The sequence below is a fragment of the Rousettus aegyptiacus genome, unplaced genomic scaffold (assembly GCF_014176215.1).
Source record: "Rousettus aegyptiacus isolate mRouAeg1 unplaced genomic scaffold, mRouAeg1.p scaffold_m13_p_17, whole genome shotgun sequence".
Taxonomy (NCBI): Eukaryota; Metazoa; Chordata; class Mammalia; order Chiroptera; family Pteropodidae; genus Rousettus; species Rousettus aegyptiacus.
In genome coordinates this window covers 18,549,174-18,571,448 of record NW_023416292.1, presented here as the reverse complement: position 1 = coordinate 18,571,448, position 22,275 = coordinate 18,549,174, and the positions used below count along the sequence as shown (strand labels likewise).

The 22,275-nt window shown below is 37.9% G+C and overlaps 2 protein-coding genes across 9 annotated transcripts in view; both read left to right on the top strand.

Annotated features, from left to right (window-relative positions):
- RABGAP1L (RAB GTPase activating protein 1 like) overlaps window positions 1-22,275 on the top strand; it is a 376,617-nt gene that overhangs the window by 117,757 nt on the left and 236,585 nt on the right. The window lies entirely within an intron of this gene.
- Window positions 442-11,355, top strand: GPR52 (G protein-coupled receptor 52). Its single transcript, XM_016155887.2, has 2 exons — window positions 442-2,859; window positions 3,756-11,355. The coding sequence occupies exon 2, from the start codon at window positions 4,192-4,194 to the stop codon at window positions 5,275-5,277; it is 1,086 nt and encodes a 361-aa protein (XP_016011373.2). The 5' UTR covers window positions 442-2,859; window positions 3,756-4,191; the 3' UTR covers window positions 5,278-11,355.

Below are 22,275 nucleotides of genomic sequence, written 5' to 3'. Positions count from 1 at the left end.
TTTCTAGCTTTTTTAAAAAAACTGACGTATAATTGACATACAATATCCGATTAGTTTCAGGTATACATCATAGCGATACAATATTTATATATATTACAAAATGATCCCCGCGGTAAGTGAACTAGTCACCATCTATCACCATACAAAGTTATTACAATATCATTGACTGTATTCCTGCTCCGTACACTGTATTACCATGGTTTATTTACTTCATAACTGTAAGTTTGTACCTCTTAATCCCCTTCATCTATTTTACCTGCCCCTCCACCCCTCCCCTTCCTGGTAGCCAATAGTCGGTTTCCGGTGTCTATGAGGCTGTTTCTGTTTCTGTTTGTTTTGTTTTTAGATTCCATATGTAAGTGAAGTCATGCATTATTTATCTTTCTCTGTTGACTTATTTCACGTAGCTTAATACCCTCTGGGTCCATCCACATTGTCGCAAATGGCAAGATTTCATTTTTTATGGCTAAATAGTATTCCTGTGTGTGCACGCATGCGTGCACGCGCACACAGACACACACACACACACACACGTTATTCATCCTCTCATCTGCGGATGGACACTTATGTCGCTGTCATATATGCTACAGTAAATCATGCTGTAATGAGCATTAGGGTGCGTCTATCTCTTTGAGTTAGTGTTTTCATTTGCTTCAGACTCACCCCTATGTTCATGGCAGCTTTATTTACATTCGCCTTTTTGTATTAAATCTAAATATTTACTTCTAAACTCAACATGGTTCTCATTCTAAGGTTGTTATTTTAACTTGTTTAATAAATTTTTCTGGTAATAAGGAATGCTCTGCCATTTCGAAATTTGACCTAACCTTTTGGAGATTTTAGCTAGAACGTGGACTTCCCGAAAGGCAGTTCAACATGAAGGAGAGTGTAGGGCTTCCTCTTCTTTCCAAATCATTGTTTGAAATCCAACAGAATTCTCCTTAGGCGTTTCCTGGCTGGCGGCCATCAGTGGACAGGAGAGGGAAGAGGAGGGGGCGCACGCTGCGGTGCTGAGAGTGGCATTGTGACCTGTTTCAGTCCTAGCTTCACGCCGGTCAGAGCAGGCGAGTTATCCTTACCTTCTCTGGCGCCTATGTTTTCCCCTTTGGAGAAGGATGATGATGGCACCTGCTTCATAGAGATTTAAGGTTTTTATAGAGAAAAAATAAATAAAGCACATGGCATAATGCTTGGCACATGGAATGCACTCAACAAATGTTACTTATCATCTACATTTTCCTCTTAATTTTCCTGATTTAATTCTGAGATAATTGGTAAATTGGTTCTAAGTCACTTTTAAGAAAAGTGCTGACCCCAAAAGAATTATGCTTATAAGAGTGAATTTTTGTCAATAAGAAGTCAAGATGAATGGAGGTTTTATTTTGGAGGTTTTTAACCTCCGTCAAGTAAATGAACTTAATTTACTTTCTTTTAACTCAAGCACTGTATGACAAACTTCTTTGACTCTTTGAATCTTTTTAAAAATTTTTTTAAGATAAAAGTGGACTAAATAATCATTCTATTTATTTCTAATGCCTACTCTTCAGAAGCCATGTTTGACCTTAAATATTTTCCTAAATGGATTTTAGTATACAGGCGTTAGTTCCAGTGCTTTATTTGTACAATTAAATACATCAAATTCAGCAATTTAGTATGGCATGGAAGGGATTGGAGAGCTTATTAAGTGACCTAACTTCTATTAATCAAAATGTAACTATATTTTAGAGAATAAAAATAGTAGCTATATCACTTGAGTTCATGAAGACTTAGCTGATTTTTAATAATTAATAAGTTTTTTCTGCCAATGAGCATTAGATTACTGCTGACTTTTAGTGTCATAGTACCTTGTGGTAGTTTCTCTGCAGGGTTTAAAGGTACATCCCCGTTTTTTTTTCCTGTGTTGTCCATAGGAAATAATCTTTAGAGATGCTATGAGGAGAATACCTCTAGAAGTTCGTGCATGCCATTAATATGTTATAAGCATCGGTCAGTCCCATTGTCTTCTTTTGTCAATCTTGGCCGGAGCTTGCGGAGTAAGTCTATAAGCCTGCATGTGCCTGGCAACTGTTACCTAGTGACAGTTTCAGCTACAGTAGCCATTGGCTGTGCTGTCGATTGGGGCAGGAGGACCGAGTCACCTTTCCGATGGTGAGTTCTTCTGCATCAGCTCAGGATGAGGAGGAGGAGCGGGGCTCTGGCTCAGGTGGAGGCAGAGATGCTGGGAGACTGAAGCATCTCCTGACAGCATCCGGTAACCGCATCACAGTGAATCGGACTTCTGGATCAGGCAGCCCAGCCTCGCAGCTGAGAGTGACTGTAGGTGAGAAGCGTTGCCTTTTTCCTGTAACGAGAGAACTATTTTGTGACAAGAGAAACCGGGAGTGTGCAAGGAGGAATACCTTGTGGCTTTCATGAAAGGAGAAGGACTTCCCTGGGTGACTCGGTGGTGCACGAGGAAATAACTTTCGGAAGAATGCTTTCTCTCACGCTGCTGCTTTGTTCCTGAGGAACTGTTTTTATTTTTAATGCATGGTATTTCTTCAAAAGGTATGACAACAAAGGCTGACAGGAGACTCTCCGAAATGCCTGTACTTTAAAAAAGACTTTTGAGGATGTTAACCTTATATCAGAATGACCTTGGAAGCTTTTTGGATGGATTCTCTCCTGCCAACCTTCCAGTATTTCAAACTCTAGGATTTAAACTCATCTTGATGCGTTAGAGGTATTTTAAAATGAGACCATCCTACAACCTGCCTAATGGCCCCCGTGTTGAGACCTTGCTCAAAATAGAATGCAGAAATAGAAGAGACATTTTTCTAAACATATGGCTGCTACATAACTACAAATGTAACAAACAAGGTAATTTTCCACTTTCGGAAGATATAGTTGAAGTAGTGATTTAATGTGTTAATCATCTAATAAAAATAGAAAAAGTAGAAAAACAGACTGTGAAGCCTATTAGAAATAGCTAAGTTATAAATAATGGCAACATTTCTAGTCAAATAAGCTCAGAGCAAATAGGAAAGTTTCTATTGTCTAAATTTCATATATATGTACCTATACATGTGAGATATAGTTGTGATTGAAAAGGTGAGAAATAACTTAAAGCTGCATATTTTATACTCCTGTTTCGTTATAAGGAAGGTGGCATGTCAGATGGTAAAAGTTATTTTCAGTTATTGATGCTGAGATTAATAGCAAAAATTATTTATTTTTCTTTTGAAAAGGAGGAAGTATAAATTACATTGCTGCTGGTAGCAGCAATTAAAGCATTGCTTCTGAATGCTTTAAAAATGCATTCAGAATTGAAACTTCAGAGGTTTATCATATTCTGTTAGGTGTTAACCCATTGCATACTATATCTTTCCTACTGGAAGTATGTGTGTGTGTTTTGTATTCCTCACAAAAGCCGTAGGGCAGTCTAGAGTCTGTTACTCTGTTCTACTCCTTTGTGCCTGAATAGAGATGAGTCTTTTGAAATCGACCTTGTTGGGAAAGGTGGTGGGGGGGTGCAGGAAGAGTTTCTTAGCTTTCTAAAGATATGAGAGAGAAATGGATCATAAAGTTGGCCCAGCAGCGTCAAACCCTCAACTGAACCTAAAGACTCTCTTTGTCACAATGAACTTTTTCTTAGCTTTCCAACCAAATCTGAGATCTTAACTGTTTAAGTTCTAAAATATGAATCCACTTCTCATGATAGGTGAAACAGGAAGCCTGAGACAATTTCAGACTTTTTCTTTTCTCATTCTTTCTAGTTGATCTGTAAGAAACAGCCTTTCTGAGGAGGACAAACAGCCCACAGAAGCTTTTCTTCCCTTGGCAATTGATTTTTTTTTCTTTTTGTAGATTTCATTTTTCATAGTGCAAGGGAATGCATTCGTTTTCTCTAGAAGTGCCTTGTGTTTGCCGAAAGTTGTCTGAGACCACCGGAGGAAGCTAATGAGTGACCTTTCCCCCCTCCTTTGTAGTTCTCCCCTCCCTCACCCACCCCTTCCCAAAGCTGAGGTGTGTCATGCTGCACTGAGGCTGATGAAGGGACCTGAGTGCTCTCTGGGATGCTCAGCTGTGACAGGAGCACAGCCACCGTCTCCCGAAGCCGATTCCGAGACGCTCGTGTGCAGAGTGTCACAGATGCCGGGCAGGGCGCCGGCTTGCCGTCGCCAAGGCTGCAGGCTCCCTTGACTCGAAGCCATGAATGAATCCAGGTGGCCTGAATGGAGGATTCTGAACCTGAGCAGTGGCCTCGTGAACGTGTCCGAGCGTCCCTCGTGCCCGCTGGGATTTGGCCGCTACAGCGCGGTGGACGTCTGCATCCTCGAGACGGTGGTGATCGTCCTGCTGACGTGTCTGATCATCGCCGGCAACCTGACGGTCGTCTTCGTCTTTCACTGCGCCCCGCTCCTGCACCACTGCACCACCAGCTGCTTCATCCAGACCATGGCGTACGCCGACCTGTTCGTCGGAGTGAGCTGCCTGGTCCCCACCCTCTCCCTCCTGCACTACTCCACAGGCGTCCACGAGTCGCTGACCTGCCGGGTGTTTGGATATATCATCTCGGTTCTCAAAAGTGTTTCCATGGCGTGTCTTGCTTGCATCAGCGTGGACCGCTACCTGGCAATAACCAAGCCTCTTTCCTACAACCAACTGGTCACCCCTTGTCGCCTGAGAATTTGCATTATTTTAATCTGGATCTACTCCTGCCTGATTTTCTTGCCTTCTTTTTTCGGCTGGGGGAAACCTGGTTACCACGGTGACATTTTCGAGTGGTGTGCCACCTCTTGGCTCACCAGTGCCTATTTTACCGGCTTTATTGTTTGTTTACTTTACGCCCCTGCTGCCTTCATCGTCTGCTTCACTTACTTCCACATTTTCAAAATCTGCCGGCAGCACACCAAAGAGATGCACGACCGGAGGGCCCGCTTCCCCAGCCACGAGGCGGACGCCTCGGGCGAGACCGGGCACAGCCCCGACCGGCGCTACGCCATGGTTTTGTTTCGGATAACCAGCGTGTTCTATGTGCTGTGGCTGCCCTACATCATTTACTTTCTTCTGGAAAGCTCCCGGGTCTTGGACAGCCCCACGCTGTCCTTCCTGACCACCTGGCTGGCTATAAGCAACAGCTTCTGTAACTGTGTCATATACAGCCTTTCCAACAGCGTTTTCCGGCTGGGCCTCCGAAGGCTGTCCCAGACCATGTGCACATCTTGTGTGTGCGCGAAGGGTCAGGAAACACGAGCCCCCAAACCCAGGAAGCGGGCTAATTCCTGCTCCATTTGAAGAGGACTGCACAGTAAATCCAACGCAATCTGACAGTGGTTTTGGATCGTATTCTTGAATCACCTGGAAATTTGCCACTAGAGAAATATTTACTTGAATAGTTGACTAGGAGATGAAGGGACCAGAGGTTTCTTTTTTATTTTCTTTTGTCATGGAGGAAAAAAAAAAAAAAAAAAAAAAACGAAAGAAAACGATGTATAGAGGGTAATCTCATGAGATAATTATAGCGTGTGAGTGTAAACGTGCAGTAATAGGAAAAACCAAGCACTGAGGATGAAAAAGTATCTCAGATCTTCCACAGGACATGAGCCAAGGCCCTCAGTGACGATGTCTCTGTCTCTCTGGCTGAACTCTCTCTCCTGTCTTTGTCTCTCCTTCTGTTTCTGTCTCTCTCACTCTCCTTGTGTTTGTGGAAGTCACTTACATAAATTGCTCTTTATAGAACAATGCCACATATTATATATGTGGCAAAGCGTTGTCTTTTGCGTCAAAGTGTACTTTGAAACACACTGATTTGAAATCCATGAGTGGTCGGTCTCTCCATGGAGGATGCATAGTAAGCGTTGTATTTCAGTACCTGCCACACAATCTCTTTGCTTGTGTTTTTATAATAATCCCTGCAGCACAAATTTTCTGCTACAAACAAAAAGAAAGTGTTTTTATTTCATCAGGGTGAAATTATGCCCCTTCCTTTCCTAACAGCCTGCTGTATTTTTCTCTGTTTTTCTTGATCTGCATCCTTTGGTACCTTAATCCAGAAGTGTCTTAGCTAATGAAAGAATCTACTCTATAAAGCAATCATAACGTTTAGTAATTTATTCCTTCCAACAAAGCAATCTTTATAGCCTGTTTGAAATATTGTGTTGCATATTTTTCACAGCTTTAGGACTTTTTTTTTTCTGATTTTCTTTTTAAATTATTTCACGTGCCCAAAGTGATGTCCTTTTTTCTATAGTAAAGCTTTGTTTTCCTTTAAGAAAATCCACAAATAATACAAATGCGGCTGCAAAGTACTCATCCAGAAGTGAAGTACTGCTCTTAAAGCTGCTTGGTGTGTCCTTTTTATTTTTAAGAGTGAAAAATTGACCTTTTGGTGTCAGGCCTACAAATCTTACTGTTGTGTCCACGTAGCATTTGTGTGACATGCGTTTGCACATCCTATATTTTTTACAACAAAGAAAATGTAAATTATATTATGTGATCTGTGCCTAATGTTTTCTTAGCACAATATATAGATCAATGTTGCTTAAGTCATCAGCATTGGAAAAAAATATACAAAAACTTCTTTTAAGAGGACAATACTTTTGTGTAGTTGTTATTTAGGTATTTAGACCAAGCTTCATTCTTAGTGCTGCTGAGAATACAGTATACTTAATTACCAGATACAGGTAAGAGCTGTCAGTATTTTCTTTTGTAATGATCTGTTTTCATATTCAGAGGTTAAATTAGCTTATTTTTTAGTGTGCCACCTGGAAGTGTGTAATAAATTGTTGGGAGGTTACATGCAGCAAAATGGCACCTGGGAATGAATAGTAAAGTAGGTGTGAGTGGTAAAACTTCTAAATCTTACTTTTTCTTTTTTTTTTTTTTTAACCATAAGTTCGCTGCCTGGCAGATATTGAAAAATTTATATCAAACCACCGAGTATTTTTCTTCTCAGCATTTTTGACTTCTTTGTTTTGTGAAATGCGTTAATGAAACGTGCCTATGGAAGCCAACCGTTACTGCGCTAGTGGCTTATATCAGAGGTCCTTTAGTGGAAATGTCATCATTTTATTGAGGTTGTTCTGAACCCCTGTATATTTTCAAACATGTAAGAAAGGTTTAAAATAAAGAATAAAATACTATTCTCTACATCAAAATCAGACTTTGCTTCAGATTAATAAAATGCTTACTTGGAACAAGAGTTTACCTGTTTGGGATCAAAATCGAATTGCGTTACGTTTCTGTGGTTTGCGTTATTTATGTCAGTTCTTGTCCCCTCTTTGCTAGTGAAGTCTTGGATAAGTTGAAATGTGCCTTTTAAGTCCAGACCAATTCAAGGAAAACCAAGTTCAAGGGAACATAGTACTATAACTTTTCAGTTGTCGTAAATAGAATCATCAATATTTACATATTATTTGGGAATCAGATTTCTATTCCTTTAGTTTGGACTATATGTATAGTTAGACTCGGTAGACCACCTGTACAGAAAACCGGAGGCGTTTTCCTCTTCTGGCTTTTCCTCATAATAATTAATACAACAATTAAGTGCCAGGCACCACGTTAAATTTTACATATGACATTTAATCCTCACCATAGCCCCTTGAGATAGCTACTGTTATCCCCATTACAGAGATGTGGAAACTAAAGAAAAGTGACTTATTCAAGGTCACTCGCTTAGCCAGTGGCAAAGTTTCATTCACACTCAGTTGGCCTGAAGCCAAAGCCTGTACGCTTACCACTGATTCTACTGCTTTCTTTTTTTTTTTTTTTTAAAGCCTTCAAAGCTTTGTACCTTTGTCAATACCTTTTTTCCCCAACAAAATTTCTCTTGAGTTTTCTTTCTTTTTTTTCTCACCTGAATCTTTTGCTTCAGTTCTTTTCTTGGGATATCTTTTCCCTTAAGCTTACAGATCTCTTTGATGAAGATAGTTATCTGAGAAACCCAAATTGCCAGGTCAGTCCACAATCAAAGTGAAACCTCAGGGCACGTTGTTCCGTGATATCACTTTTGTTCATTTTCGTTACGTTTTCCTTGAATAGCTTTTTCAAATCTCTGTAAATTTTTTATTGCAAAAAAATGGAAGAAGCGTGGAAAAGGAACGCTTTATTGTAGGCCGAAAAGGGAGCCTCTGTGAGGCAAGCTCTATATTTAGATTTTTCATTTATTATAATGTTTCATGTACAACTCTAGGACAAGCCATTTAACTTCCTTTTGACATGTTTTAGTATGTGTTTATATAATAGATAATACTTGCTTTGGAATTACTCTGCCTTTTTTAGGTTAACATATTTTAAGAATAGAAAGCATAGCCATTATTCTCGTCATTATATTGTATTCTGTGGTAATTATCCAATTTGGTCGTAAATGACAGCCGAACAGTAATACTGTAGACTGTTACTAAGGGTTCTATTATCTGGAGTTCTTTCTGAAGTTATATAGTGTTGAAAGTTTTCATAACCCATTCGCGTATGAAACCTGGATCGGAATCTCGGCCCTCAACAGCTGTTCGACCTTAGGTAGTCAAGTACTAGATGTCGCATGTCCTGGGCTTTCTCATGAGTAAAACTCAGGGACTGGCGCTTTCCTGTTAGGCTGTATTTGAAGGCTAAGTGAGATAATGCAGTCCGTGTGCTCAGCATGGCTCCTGGCACCTGGAAGGTGGTAGCTGCTGCTTGTGGCCGCCATATTTGTTGCCATCACAACTTAAAGAGCACGGAGTCCAATTTAAGCAAATTCTAATTCATGACAGAATTAATCCATTGAGTATTAGAGTTTTCTAAAGTAGCATTTTTCCCCCCCAAATCTGTTTAAACGTAGATTTTGGCTTAAACTCAGATGTTTTCAAATACAGAAATCTTCCATAATTCCTCCCTTAATTCCATAATTATTCATGAAGGCATCATTTGAGATTGAAGACATCCAGCAAGCAGGTGTTGGGATGAGACAGGGATGACTCTGGGGTTGACCTGCCGCCTTACTTCTTAAAGTAATTTAGATGAAATGTGCTTTAACATTTTTCTTTCATCGGGTTGGCAACAGTAGGAAAGGACTGTTCAGGAATGTCTTGCCATTTGTCTTTGCATTTTAGTTTTCCTCCCTTACTAACATGGACTCTAAGGCATTTCTTTGATCACATACATGTTACCTGGAAGAAAAGAAGATGAATACGCAGATTCGTTCTACGTATACCATTAGTTCTGAGTGTAGAAATAAATGAAGTTGTTGCCTTAAAGGACTTTCCTCTGTCTCGCTTGACCTGGGAAGCTAATCATTAGACGTGAAAAAGATGCAAGTGTGTGAGAAGCAGAGGAAGGAGGTGAATGAGTGCGGAAGTCGCCAGGGTGACGTGCTGAGCGTGGCCTCACTCGTGTTCGGGCGGGACCGTCGCAGTGCCCCAGAGCTTCTGGTACTGAGTGTACTGAGGTTCCAGGACTCGTTCCTGTCCCCGAACAAAACTTTATTTTAGGATTGAAATGAATATGTAGAAAGCGGCACGCTCTGCTTCCAAATGTATAGACGCTGGGGAAAACACAGTGACTAGAAAATAAAATTAAAAAAAAGATTCCCTTTTAGTGTTTCATGTAAATGAAAGTTTTATCCAGTGCTAGTTCTATATGTTAAAATACTCATTTTTTTCATTGTAAAATTGGCTGTCTTTTAAAATACGAAGTGATATGATTAAGTTATTCTTTATTAATATTCTGTTTAAGAAATTTTTACAGTAGGCATTTTTTTATGATCAGGGAAAAAATTGTTTCATTAAAAAGAATGCTGTCTGTTTTAAAACATATTTTGACAGTTCACAAAACAGTTTTTGTTCATTCTGTAAGTAAAATTGTCCAATTTTGTCTTGCTATTATTTTCTTTTGAAGATAGTTTACATAGTTTTCTGAATTTTATAATATTTGTTATTTCAGGTAAATTTTCAGAGAAATCTGATTACCTTCTACTTACGATATTAGATGTTCTTGATTTATTTTTGCTTCAACACAATTTGTTCGAAGTGTTATTTGCTGAATCTGAAATAGATCTGAATCATGGTAGGGTTATTTAATGCACCATCGATGGCACCTTCTAGCATTTTCCACGTCTTTATTGGAAGGGTGACCCCGTGTTGGAGAAATAGGGCTGGCTGGTGTGTTCGCTGCATTTCCCAGATCGGGAAGGTTTTGTTTTTAGTCCTCCATCTCAAGAGACTACATCTAGGACATTTTAATGATAATTTTATCCTATTTTACATATGCCTCCCCATGATGGTGAAGAAAATCACAGTGACAAATTCAGCAAGAGTCTGGTGTGTCTGATAGATATTTCAATGTGAAAGACAAATGCGATGTCAATATAGTGAATGGAACCAGATCAGTTTCTGAGATTTTAAATTCTAAAATTTGTAGAAATAAACATCAAGAAACATAGTGCATAATGGTAGACTCTTGAATGGAAATATTTGCTTAAATTCTAAAACTTTCCTGAATGCTACTTTATACAAGATAAATCACTTTTATCTTTGACTTTGGAATTTGACTTCAACTTTATTTTATATTTTCTACTCAGGCAAGTATAAATAAGGTAGACGCCAGTTATACTTAATAAATTCAAAGCTGTGGCATAATTTTATTTGGGAGCCCCACAAAAGTTCAAATACAATGACATAGCCTGTTCTTTGAAATTCCAAATGTCCTTGAAAGACTGTAGCAACAGATGACCGATGCATTTGTCCGAGGTCATGCCTGACACAGACATGTGTCCGTGTATGTACTCTGTGTAAAATGCCATATTAAAACACTTACTTATGTTCCTAATAGAGTTTGAAGTTTAAAATAGGTATCATTAAGTCATACATTTTATACTAATAGCCTCTTTCCAGGCATTCCATTTACTCTTAGTAATTTTCTAATAAAAATGCTAAATTGGTAAAATGGATATCAGAAATGGTAGATTTAGAGAAGGTTAAAAGATAACTTGTGAAAGAGCAGATTAAAAAGTCCTGAAAATCCTGGTCAAATCCTTGTTACTATTTTAACAAGTTAAATTATATTTGGATTTTTCTTATATTTATTATTTTGGTAAGGGAAAGATGATTCAATATTTGGTTTTTAGAATTGCTTGAAGTTATCAATTTCAAAATAGAGCATGGTGTTTTGTTTGTGAAAATACAACCTCTGTGTAATGTACATCTAGGTTTTTGTGAAATGTTCTTGTTGCCACAGGTTAGGTTTTAAAATGTAACGTGTATAGAAATTAAAAATTACAAATCGATATACATTCAAATTTCTGCTCTTTTCAAATAGATTTTGAAGAAAAACGTAGCATCCCAAGGATTATTGTTATTGTCCTACTTCCATTGCCCCAAGGCAATTAAAAAAAAAAAACATTACCTGTCCAAGATCTTAAAGCTTTACTAGGTGTTTTTATTTGGAAATAAATCTGGAAAAGGGCATTTTGAAGATTCATATTGAGAGTGTAATGTTACGAAATAGGTTTTGTGATGGTTTCTGTTATTTTAATCATTAACCTCACATATCGGCCCAACATTCTCTGTTTCTAAATGCAATTTAACAGTTATATTTGAACAAACAATTACTATGTATTAGAGGACTACGTCCTGATTTGCTTTTGTAGATTTGGAAGTCCAGGACATCCAGTGGTTGCATGGGGACAAATAAAGGGGTGTGTGTGTGTGTGTGTGTGTGTGTGTGTGTGTGTGTGTGTGTGTTTGATGCTTTCACCACATTACATACTTGGGGGAAAATTTCATTTTCAGTCACTGTAGAGTGTTTAATTATTTTTGCTGTAGTTAAAGGCACATTTTTAAAAAAATAGAAAACATATTAGGATTTGAAGTAATTTTCTTGTGTGAGATTATCCATGATATTCCAGATTTGGAATGTTAATGTGGGATATAGTCAAATGATTCAGTGTATGTTAAGAAAAATGGAGACAAATCCCTGCCTTTTGATCAAGCGAGAGGGTTAAGACATTATTAGAAAACACTGCATGCTAAAATATGAAGAAGCTTAAAATGCTTTTGAACATATATATAATGACCTTGACGTTGTGAATTAGATGTGTTCTAAATGCCTCTGTGAGTGAGCACTAGCTCATGTCGCATACAGAAACCTGCATTTTAAAGCGATCCTCACAAGATCACACAGCTGGACAGAGATGCTACTGACCATGTGTCTTGTGCAGCAATGGTTTCGTCTGTGATAAGGTTCTTGAATAATGAATGTACTTATGGATGACTGGTGGTAGAGTGACCTGACCCTTCTTTCTTGAATAGGAAATAAGACAATCGATATGGGAAAAATTGCATGTGAAATTGATCTTTTAATTTATGAAATAGAAAGATTACCTTAAAATTAATCATTTGTCGCAGGCAGGATTTTGAGATCATGGAAAATTTTAGTGAGATGTGTTACGGAACTGCTTATTCTTTTGATATTTATTAAAACAATTTCTTGTTTATAGAGGGTAAAGAAATTTACCTCTCCTTTGAAAAACATGACAGCTGCCGAATGTATTGAGATATACAGACTGAACTGAACAGCGTTAGCCGTGTATTTAAAAAACTACAGCCTTAATTAAGAATTGTCCGAATCAGACTATATTTCTATAATGGGTTTTGAAAAGTAAACATGTCTTAGTCACGCACTTTATGTTCTGAACGTTCTTTGTGGTGAATTGGCAATGTCGTTCAAGACATCATAGGTGGGTTTTTCTGAAACATTGTGATGGAAAGGTTTTGACACTTATAGCCACGGTGCCTTATATATGTTTTGTGTATAGTCTATAAAATAATATTCAGGCACTTGGACTGATCAATCCGAATTAGTCATGTTTTATATAAAATCTCTTTAATATATAATTCAGTGTTATTTCAATGAAACAATATAGTTACAGACAAATTAGAGGATCTCAAATTAGGTCAAGACAGGATCGATCACCTTATAATGTCCTTTGATGAAACCTTTTCTTAGTTTCTAGTATGTGCATCAATTGAATATAAATTAATTCTACTGAGTCATTTAAAACATTTATTACCTTAAATATTTAAAATTATCATCATAATTTATGGCTACTTAATTTATGGTACTCATTAAAAGAGTTTTGCAAGATGAATCATTGAAAAATCCAAATTATTGAAATCTAAATTAACCAAATATATTTGCATTTTATATTGAAAAATTAGGACGATAAATATGTAGTGATTGTGTATATGTGCTGGTCATAAATTGTGGTTCTGTAGTACTCCTGGACCCTTTTAAGTCCAGAGAATAACTTATCGAATTATAGGGAGCAGGCAAAGGAGCAGCTTATCTAATGTCCACCAGTTGATGGAGAGATTGCAGGGAACGCTCATGAACAATAAAGTAGACTGAAAAGTCAGAGGGATTGATGCATTTAAAAATGAATTGGCATAACTATCTAGTCATGTGTTTGGATGCTGTCGTCTCAAAGGATACCGTGAGATATTTGAGAAATTATTAAAGTGAAAGGACAGGAAATAATCAGTGTTCAACACAGTACAAAAACGTTGGGAGAAATACACAATAACTTTGGGATGCAGTATATGATAAAGAGAATATTCTTTAATGTGGATTAAATTTGATTAGAGTGAAATCATTAGTTTAATGTAAAGTATTTACTTGGAGACTAGAAGAATAATATTAGCACGGGTAGAAGTTCCTTGAGGGACTATGCGTGGGACACATTCTGTCATCTCAGGTGACTTCTGAGACCACTTCTTAGAGTTGTTTCCCCTAATATCTGTCACTTAATCGTAGGTGAATCTACCTTCATGGAGGCTATTTTCACGACAGGCATGTTTTAACTTGTCTGCCTATCAATCGAGCTAATCATATGATGTGGACCTGATATGTTTTGATTAATAGAATCATTTATTCTTTAAGTATTTATAAGGTTTTACAGTGTGTCAGGAACTATACTAAATTCTATACGAGATAATGAGATTTATAAGTGAAACAGCTTTTTAATTTTCCAAAAGCATATAGACTAATAGAGGATATATAGATTACATGTACACAACTATGTATAAGGTGGGAATTGATATATTAAAGTTTTAATGAGACAGAGCTACACCTGTTTGTGTATTGCTTATGGCTACTTTCATACTTCAATAACAGAGTTAAGTAGTTGTGATGGGGATTTTATGTTCTGAAAAATGTAAAATACTTACCTCCTGGTCCTTTTAGAAGAAAAATTTCTGACTCCTGGTATGAGACATTATAAGTAGCCTTTATATGGTACTCACAATAATAGAATGTTGTGCTTTATAATTGCTAAGGGACCTCATAATGAGGGATTGCCAGTTTCAGCTTAATTTATCCAGGCATCAGGAAAATTTCTGGCAAATGGACAAAACCCTAGATGTTGATTATGATTCCAGTGCTTGTCAGCTGAATGTCTGACTCTAAATGAAATACAGCCCTTCTCTTTCTAATTAATTAATTCTTACCTTTCATAGTTAATCGATATACTTATTATATTTATATCTTTCCCCATTTGGCTAAAGTTCTTTTTATTAAAGCTCTCTTCCTAGTCTTTTCATTACAGTATAATCAAACAGTATTTTACCTTTAAGAATGGAGTCAGTAATACTTAATATTGGATATAATATTCAAACATCAAAAACATTTTTTAAACATTTTTTAAATAATTGATAATTTTATGGTCTAAAAAATCGATACTGATAAATAATCAGGCCTCTTTGGCAGTAAAACAGAAAACTAAAGAACAATATCTAACTGTGTAGGAGCCAAACTTGTGTTTTCAACTAATCTTTCAAAAAGTTTTGGTTTTCCTCAAGTTGCATAATATGCATGAGAAAAATGAATAAATGATCTCGACATTTATATTGAAGACACATTTCATTTGGTTCATTAAAGCAAACACATGTTTCCTATGGGGTAGGTACTTTCCCAAGTCACTGAGGTAGAAGAGTCATCATTTGAACCCACGTAATCTGGCCAAACAGCTTGATAATTTGTTTATCACATGTTTTCTCTAAGTAAATTCTCTAAGGATGATTTCATGAAAAGCCGAATGTTAAAAGATAGTAAATTATCAGGTTTCCGTTAGTTTGTAAATGAAAGATCTCAGAGAATCAGTAGGTCTGCCTTATTCCGAACAGTCAGTAGACTGGAGAGCATTAAGAGAAGATCTCAGGGACTTTTTAAAGGGAGAATTTGTGCTAATATTGTCTCACCTTCAGATCTCCGCCAACTCGCCCTTCCCTGTTAGACCTTTTAACGCTGGACAGCTCCATAATAGCATGAGTGACAGCCCGCCACGTCTACACATACTGCCTCTCCCGATTCTCATCCCTTCTTCATAACAAATTCCCCCTTTTTCATTCTCAATCAGGATTCATTGTTTTTATTTTGAATTTTTAAATAAATGTTACTTCTTAAGGAAATTTAGGGATTTAAAAGGATAAAAAAGAGAATAAGTTGCCCATAGTTCTCTTGCCCATACGTAATTAGATATAACAATTTATTTTTTTTCTTCCATTTTTTCACAATGGAGTAGGACTTTTTCTTTGTAAAGAATTTTTAAATGTAGTTATTTATACCTTAAGCATTTTCTGTGTTATTGCATATTCTTTATGAACATCTTCTTAAATAAAACTTTGTCCCTATTTAATATTATTTCCTTACAGTTTTTCAGAAAGAAAAATACAGAGTTAAAACATATGAAGATATTTTAAGATTATTTATACATATTGCCAAACTGCTTTCCAAAGGGAGTGAGCCAGTTTATCCTCACACCAAGAACTATCAGACCACGTTGTTCGCCACAAACTTGCCAGCAGCAAACTCACATTAAGAAGTAAATTAAAGAATTCATTTTCTCCTTATCCCCTCCCAGCTCCTATAAGAAACTGCTTTGTTAATGTAGTTCTTTATGGTATTTTTCTTCCTAACACTTAAAAAAAAAAAGGAAGAAAAAAGAAGAAATAGGATAAGTCTGCTGAGCCTCATTCAAACCAAAGTGTCCAAATTCTTTATTTCGAAAGTCTTCGAGCTGAGATCATCGTCTCACTTTTGTTAGCTCACTGTTTACTCTGCTGCCGCATTAGGACCACGCGTCGTCTTGGGAACGCCGAACCCCGCCAGCCTTCTCTCTCCCATTACCAGCGCCGCCTTCAGCATCGCCTCTTTCGTTGTATGTCGCATGTGCCGCACGGCCACCTGCATCCTGGACTTTGAGAAAGACTTAGAGCTTTTTGTCCCTGTGATAGCCGGGACAAGGTAGGGGAGCATCTTTTCTTAAGCAGAAACTTTTGAGGCCTTTGTCCTTGGGCTGTACGTCTGTGGACGTCACGACTTGAGGACCCCAGGCCTGGACTTGATGCCAGGACCTCTCTGACCTGCAGCGGTGATAAGTGCGCAGTGGCTCTGCCGCCTGGGAGCAGCCACAGCTGCTGCGGGTGCCGGGGAGCAGGGCGGGGGTGGGGGCCTCGAGCAGTGGCGCCCTTCCCTCCACTGTGTCGGTGCCTCGGTGCTCTGCCACAGTGACTGCTCAGGATTAATCGAGCTGAGTACAAAGCGCTTTCGGTATAGTAAGTCATCGATTCGTTGAGGTGACTCAAACTTAATCATTCCGATTAACTGTATTTTTGAGTCTTTTCTCTTTTTCCCCCATTGCAGGTGAGCATTGGTAGGACTGAATATTACCTCAAAATCCCTTTCCTTTTCAGCCTTCATATTATAGTAAAATGGAGAAACTATGGGAAAGAGTACATCAGGACAGTAGAAAGATTATTTAATATCAGTATCATTTAATATAGCTGTCCTCTCTAATTGAATTCTTCCTCTCCAAATGCACATTCAGTTGACTAGTAGGCTTTGAATGTGTCTTTTAAAGGAGGGTAAATGCGCTTTGGAGTAGCTTTAGATTTTTGATAATATTTATTTACATTCAGCTGAAATGAATGTCTGTCTGACTTCTTCCCACCACGACTATATAGAAAAAATTAAAATTCTGCTGTGCCCAAGCACCTTCTGCATATGTATAAGAATTGTTGTTTCTGTCTCCAGTCTCCTCTCGGCCTTGAGCCGTTCCTCGTAAAATACGAGCAGCTTTGCCCCGAATGTACTCTGACATATCCTTCTTTAAATGGTGCTCAGAGCTGAGTGTAATGTTCTCTATGTGATAGGACCAGTAGCAGAATATAGTGGGACTATAATTTTCACTTGGTTTTTATACCATATTGCTATTTCTTCAGCACAGACTTAAATTAGATCTTTGTTAGTTGTATTTTCCCATTTAACATATTGAATTTATTTTCAATAAATCCCAAAGTCTTTTTTTTGCACCTGCTTAATTATATGTTCTTTCTCCCTGCATGTACAATGGTTTGTTTTTTAACCATAATTTCAGACCTTATCTTTATCTCCCTTAAATTCCATCTTGTTAGAGCTGGCTCAGTTGTTCCAGCCTTTTTGAATCTTCATTGTATCTTAGAATATATTCATTAAACTGTTGCCATCTGCAAATGTGATGAACATATTTAATATGTAAATCCAGATAACTGATCTTTAAAAAGGCAAACATTCTCCAGCTATCTTTGTCACAGGTCCCCAAGACTACACTCAGGTTTGGCCATTTGTTGGAAGCACTCATAAGATTGAGCATATAGCCACACTCATAGCTAAGATTTATTATAGCAAGAGGAGGTAAAGCAAAATTAGCCAAAGGGCCAGATGGAAGCTTTTAAGAGCCCTCTCCCAGCAGAGTCGTACAGGAGACGCTTAATTCCTCCGGCGAGCTGTGGTAACACGTGCGGCGTTGTGTACCACTGAAGCTCATTAGAGACTCAGCACGCAAGGAGGTTATTGGGGGCGGCTGTGTAGGCACCCTCGATCTAGCACCTACCAAAATCCCAGATTCCCAGAAGGAAAGCAGGTATTTAACGTAAACTGTTTTATTTGCATAAACAATCCAGGTGCAACGAGCCATGCTTACCTTAGGGGAAATTTTATATCATCGTGGGGAACTGTTTATCAGCCAAGTTTCGAGAAGCCAGGCAGGGCCAGCTGTGCATGGAGGCCATTCTAAGGATAGTCAGTCATTCTCACGCCTGCTATGTTAACTCTTCTCTATGCAGGATGTCATGTCGACAGTGACTAGACCAGTATATGTATAGTGGAAGTGTTTGAAGATGTTGGTAGGATACAATTTCCTATATGCACACCCAGGGGACTCACGCAGTTCTTTTCATGCTTTGAATGTAGGCCTTGTTGGCGAGATGAGACCTGTTATTTTTGCCAGCAGCAAACCTTTCATTTGAAATACACCTCACCACTTATATTGGTTATATTTGTTACTTCTAGACAACGGTTTCAGTTATATAATTTTTATAAGAATATTTAACAACACTCACCTCTCCTTTTCCCTCCTCATTACTAATTACAGAATAGTTACTAATTTTGTAGGTTCCAGACTTCCAAATGGCTAAATTTCAAAGATGGCATACAATTTATACCACCTAGTTTTTCCTCTAATTTTTATTATTATTTTAGCCTTGTTTATGATTATGTAAGATTGAGAGGAGATTTAACCATAACAACAACAAAAGACCCCACACTTTGGGGAAAAAACAACTACATCTTCATAATTTAAATTTAATGAATTATGTCTTATTTAAGTTGATACAGAAATATTGTTCATTTTAGAGCACCAAGGCATTTATAGAAACACAGACACCTCTTTTACTGTTTGAGAAGTACTTAATTTAATGTAATACAAGTAGATATTTTGGACTTGTCAGAAGAGAATAGGCTATTTTCTAAGCTTATACTTTATATTGAATTATAAATTTTTAAAAGACCAAGAAACAAGGTTTAAAGTCTTTCTGCTTATTCATTTGGCAAATCAGGCTATAATTTAATATATGATTATTTGATATCATTTAGCATAAGAAGTTCTAATATAGATAGCTTTAGCATTTGGAACATATTTTGCAGGGAGATTTTTAAGAATGCCTTTTAGTGGAGATTTTTAAGAAGATGAAAGATAATGACCTTTGGGGTTTTCATTTAAGTGCAGTTCTGCCCAAGGACATAAGAATGATTAGATGACATTTAAAAACAATCCTTACAGAGCTATAATTTTGTGATGCTCTCCACATCCCTCATTTATTGTTCTCTGAACATTTCCACGGAGAGCACATCCTTCCTCGGGGGTCGGCCTACCATCCTTCTGCCAAGTGGTCTCAAATGGAGCTTTTAAGCCTGGCCTTGTACCTTTTCTCCAGTTACATGTATCTAACCTTTTTGTTCTATATTTTTCATAAAAATTGAAACCCGTACAATTACAAACGGAAATCATTACTGCCAACTCTTATTCCTTAAGCTGACCATCTCATTTTGTTTTGTTTTCTTATTAATTCCACTGGTACAGCTTACAGCTCTGTGAATTTAATACATGGTGTCGACAAAAAGAGTATCAAGACTTTTTCTTCTTCCTCACTCCCCATTTCATCCGGAATCTATTTGTACTGATTCTTTACTGTGTTCTAAGGTGCTTCTTTGAGTAACCACTTGGATCACTTTCTTTTCTTTCGACCTCCACGTGTAGTTTTATTATATTCATGTACCTTGACTCGTAGGAGCTTCAGGTTAACTGGTAGCTTAGAGACATAGCCTCCTACTGCTGAGATTCCTCTAGGAGCTTGTAAGGTGGCCTCTTCGGCTGTAGACAGCCCTCTGCCTTAGAAGATGCTTCCTCACTGTGGGCCCAAATCTTTCTTGGAACGTCCACCATTTGGTCCTGCGTCATCTCTCTGAATAAAGACAGCGATAAGGCCTCTCCCTTTTTGAAGTGGCTCTTCCGAGATGTGAAAATTGCTCTTATACCTTCATCTCTTCCCAGATTAAACCTCTTTATCTCGCCACACTTCGCTCGTTCGTTCATTTAGCCAATATTACTTGCGCACCTCCTAGGCGCAGGTCACTGTTCGAACTACTCGTAGTACGGTGGTGAGCAAGAATAAATGGCTTTTTTCTCATAGGGCTTATTGTAAATAGAGCTAAACAGAAAGTATTTCAAATCAAGACATTGACAAGTAACAAATAAGACAGTCGCAGATTACGATAAATGCTATGAAGAAAGTAAAACAGGGTGTTGGAGAGAGAAAGCATGGAGACAGGAGGCTGCCGCTTCCCCTGCACCCTGGTTTCTGGATGCCTCACCATTTTGGTAGCCCTCACTGTGGCAGCGCGCATGGCCTCTGGCACCTTTCAAATCCCTGTAACAACGGGACAGACTTCTAGGTACGTAGGTAGGTACGTAGGTACATGGGAAGGTAGAGCTTATTAATTATATGTGCAGTGGAGCCCTTCGGACTACTGTAGGAGTGAGGCCGCCACTAACAAGCAAGACACAAACATTTAGAGCTCTGCGGTTGTCGTTGGACGTGGATGTGGTGTTTTTCCGGCCCCGTGTGCTCTACCTGGTGCCGTGGGACTAGCAGTGGCCATGTCCAGGTGATGTGCAGCCGCAGACTGACTTAGCTGTTTCGACAGCAGGGTCACCTTAGCTTTGTTGGAAGATTAATTTATGGAACCTAAATGCAAGGCTTTCCAGTCATCCCTATAAAATTTAATCTCACCTCCTGGCCTTTCCTTCGAGTTTTATGTGATCGCTTTGTATCTTGTAGATTTGAAAAGCTTACCTTCTCTATTGTCTTTCAAGTCAGCAGTAATGATATCAACAGAAAAGTACCAAGAACAGAAGTTAGCAAAAAGGTTCTTCTAACTGGATTTGCTTTATAGAATTAGCACATTTCGAGTGTGGCTGTATACCTACCTCTAACTTTACCTAATATCTAATTCCCATTTTATCTAGTATTAATATCTAGTTCCCATTTTGTTCACTTTTGTTTTTAATTATTTCATGAAATGTTTGCTAGAGAGAGTGAGGGATACACGTTCAGCCTGCCTTCCAGAACCAAACTGATATGGGTTTCAATTTTTTACTGTCTCTTGTTATTGGTGTGGTACTGGGCATGCTACCTGACCTAACCACTGGTTTCCTAATTGTTCCTGCTTCATGGGGGTATATGAAATAATGAACGTAAACCCTCTATCATAGAGCCTGGCAGATAGAAGAGCTCAATAAATATTAGCCACAGCAGCCGTGGTTATTGTCGGCAGCCCTGCAGAAATTAAATATATTCCGTCCTGGGTTTTCCTGATTTAAAACCTTTTAAATGCATGAGCACATAATGCAAATATACACGTAGGTAGACTTTTGCTATTTTTTCTTAGGAATGGACACAGTGAAACATCTTTTTTTTTTTTTAAAGTCTTATAAGTCCCCAGTCTAGAATTTTCCTAGATAAAGCATCAAATTTACCATCTCTGAAATCCATATAAACTTTGTCTTTTCTCTAGTCATTTTTCCGGTGGTCCACAATTTCTTAAAGATGAGCACTGATAACATATATTTTAATAGCGACCTTGGTTCATCTTTGTTTGAGTTTAGTCTAAAGTGGGGCGTGGGCATGGGATGCTGAAGGTAAATATGGAAATCAGCTATTTCACTTAGTCATGGTTCTCAGGTCATTTAGCACAGAGAATACAATTGTTTATAGCAGGGAAAGGAAATAACATTTATAACACAGCTATTTTATGACAAGCACTGTGAAAATGTCTTCGCATATTTAACCCTTTTAATAACTACATTTCACAGTCAAGGAAATTAGCATCGGCATTTATGTACCCAGGTCGTCTCACATCTGCTAAGTGGTGGGATCTGTAGAATTTGAATCCAGCGTCACCTGACGCTGAAACCATGTTCTTTCTCTCCCATATGTGCTGCCTCCCTTTACCCCATTTGGCAACCAACATTATACTGAAACTACAGTTTTTTTTTCACTTGGCATCTCCCCCTTGGGAAACTAGTACAGGATTGCTGTGGTGATTTAAAGACAGATTTGACGGGGACCAGGACTAAAGTTATCAAATTTCTGTAGATAAGAAAACGTTAGCACTTTAGAAGTATTATAAAAAAATGAAATCTTAAGGTTAGGGTATAGTATAGGGTTTTAGTATTTTTGTATCTGAAATATTGTATTGTTATTTAAGATCAATTCTTGCTTTTCTTTATTATGCTTCTCTATATTACATTGTATTTTAAAAGGTTTATTTTTGTATCGAATGGTTACACAAACCTGATATATGCAAATAAGGATAAATGAATAGGAATTTTAGAATAATTATTTTGTGCATGAGAAATAACATAATGCTCCAGTTTGTCATGGA

Excerpts from the sequence above, each read along its gene's own strand:
- GPR52 (XM_016155887.2), top strand. The coding sequence starts at position 4,192 with ATGAATGAATCCAGGTGGCCTGAATGGAGGATTCTGAACCTGAGCAGT.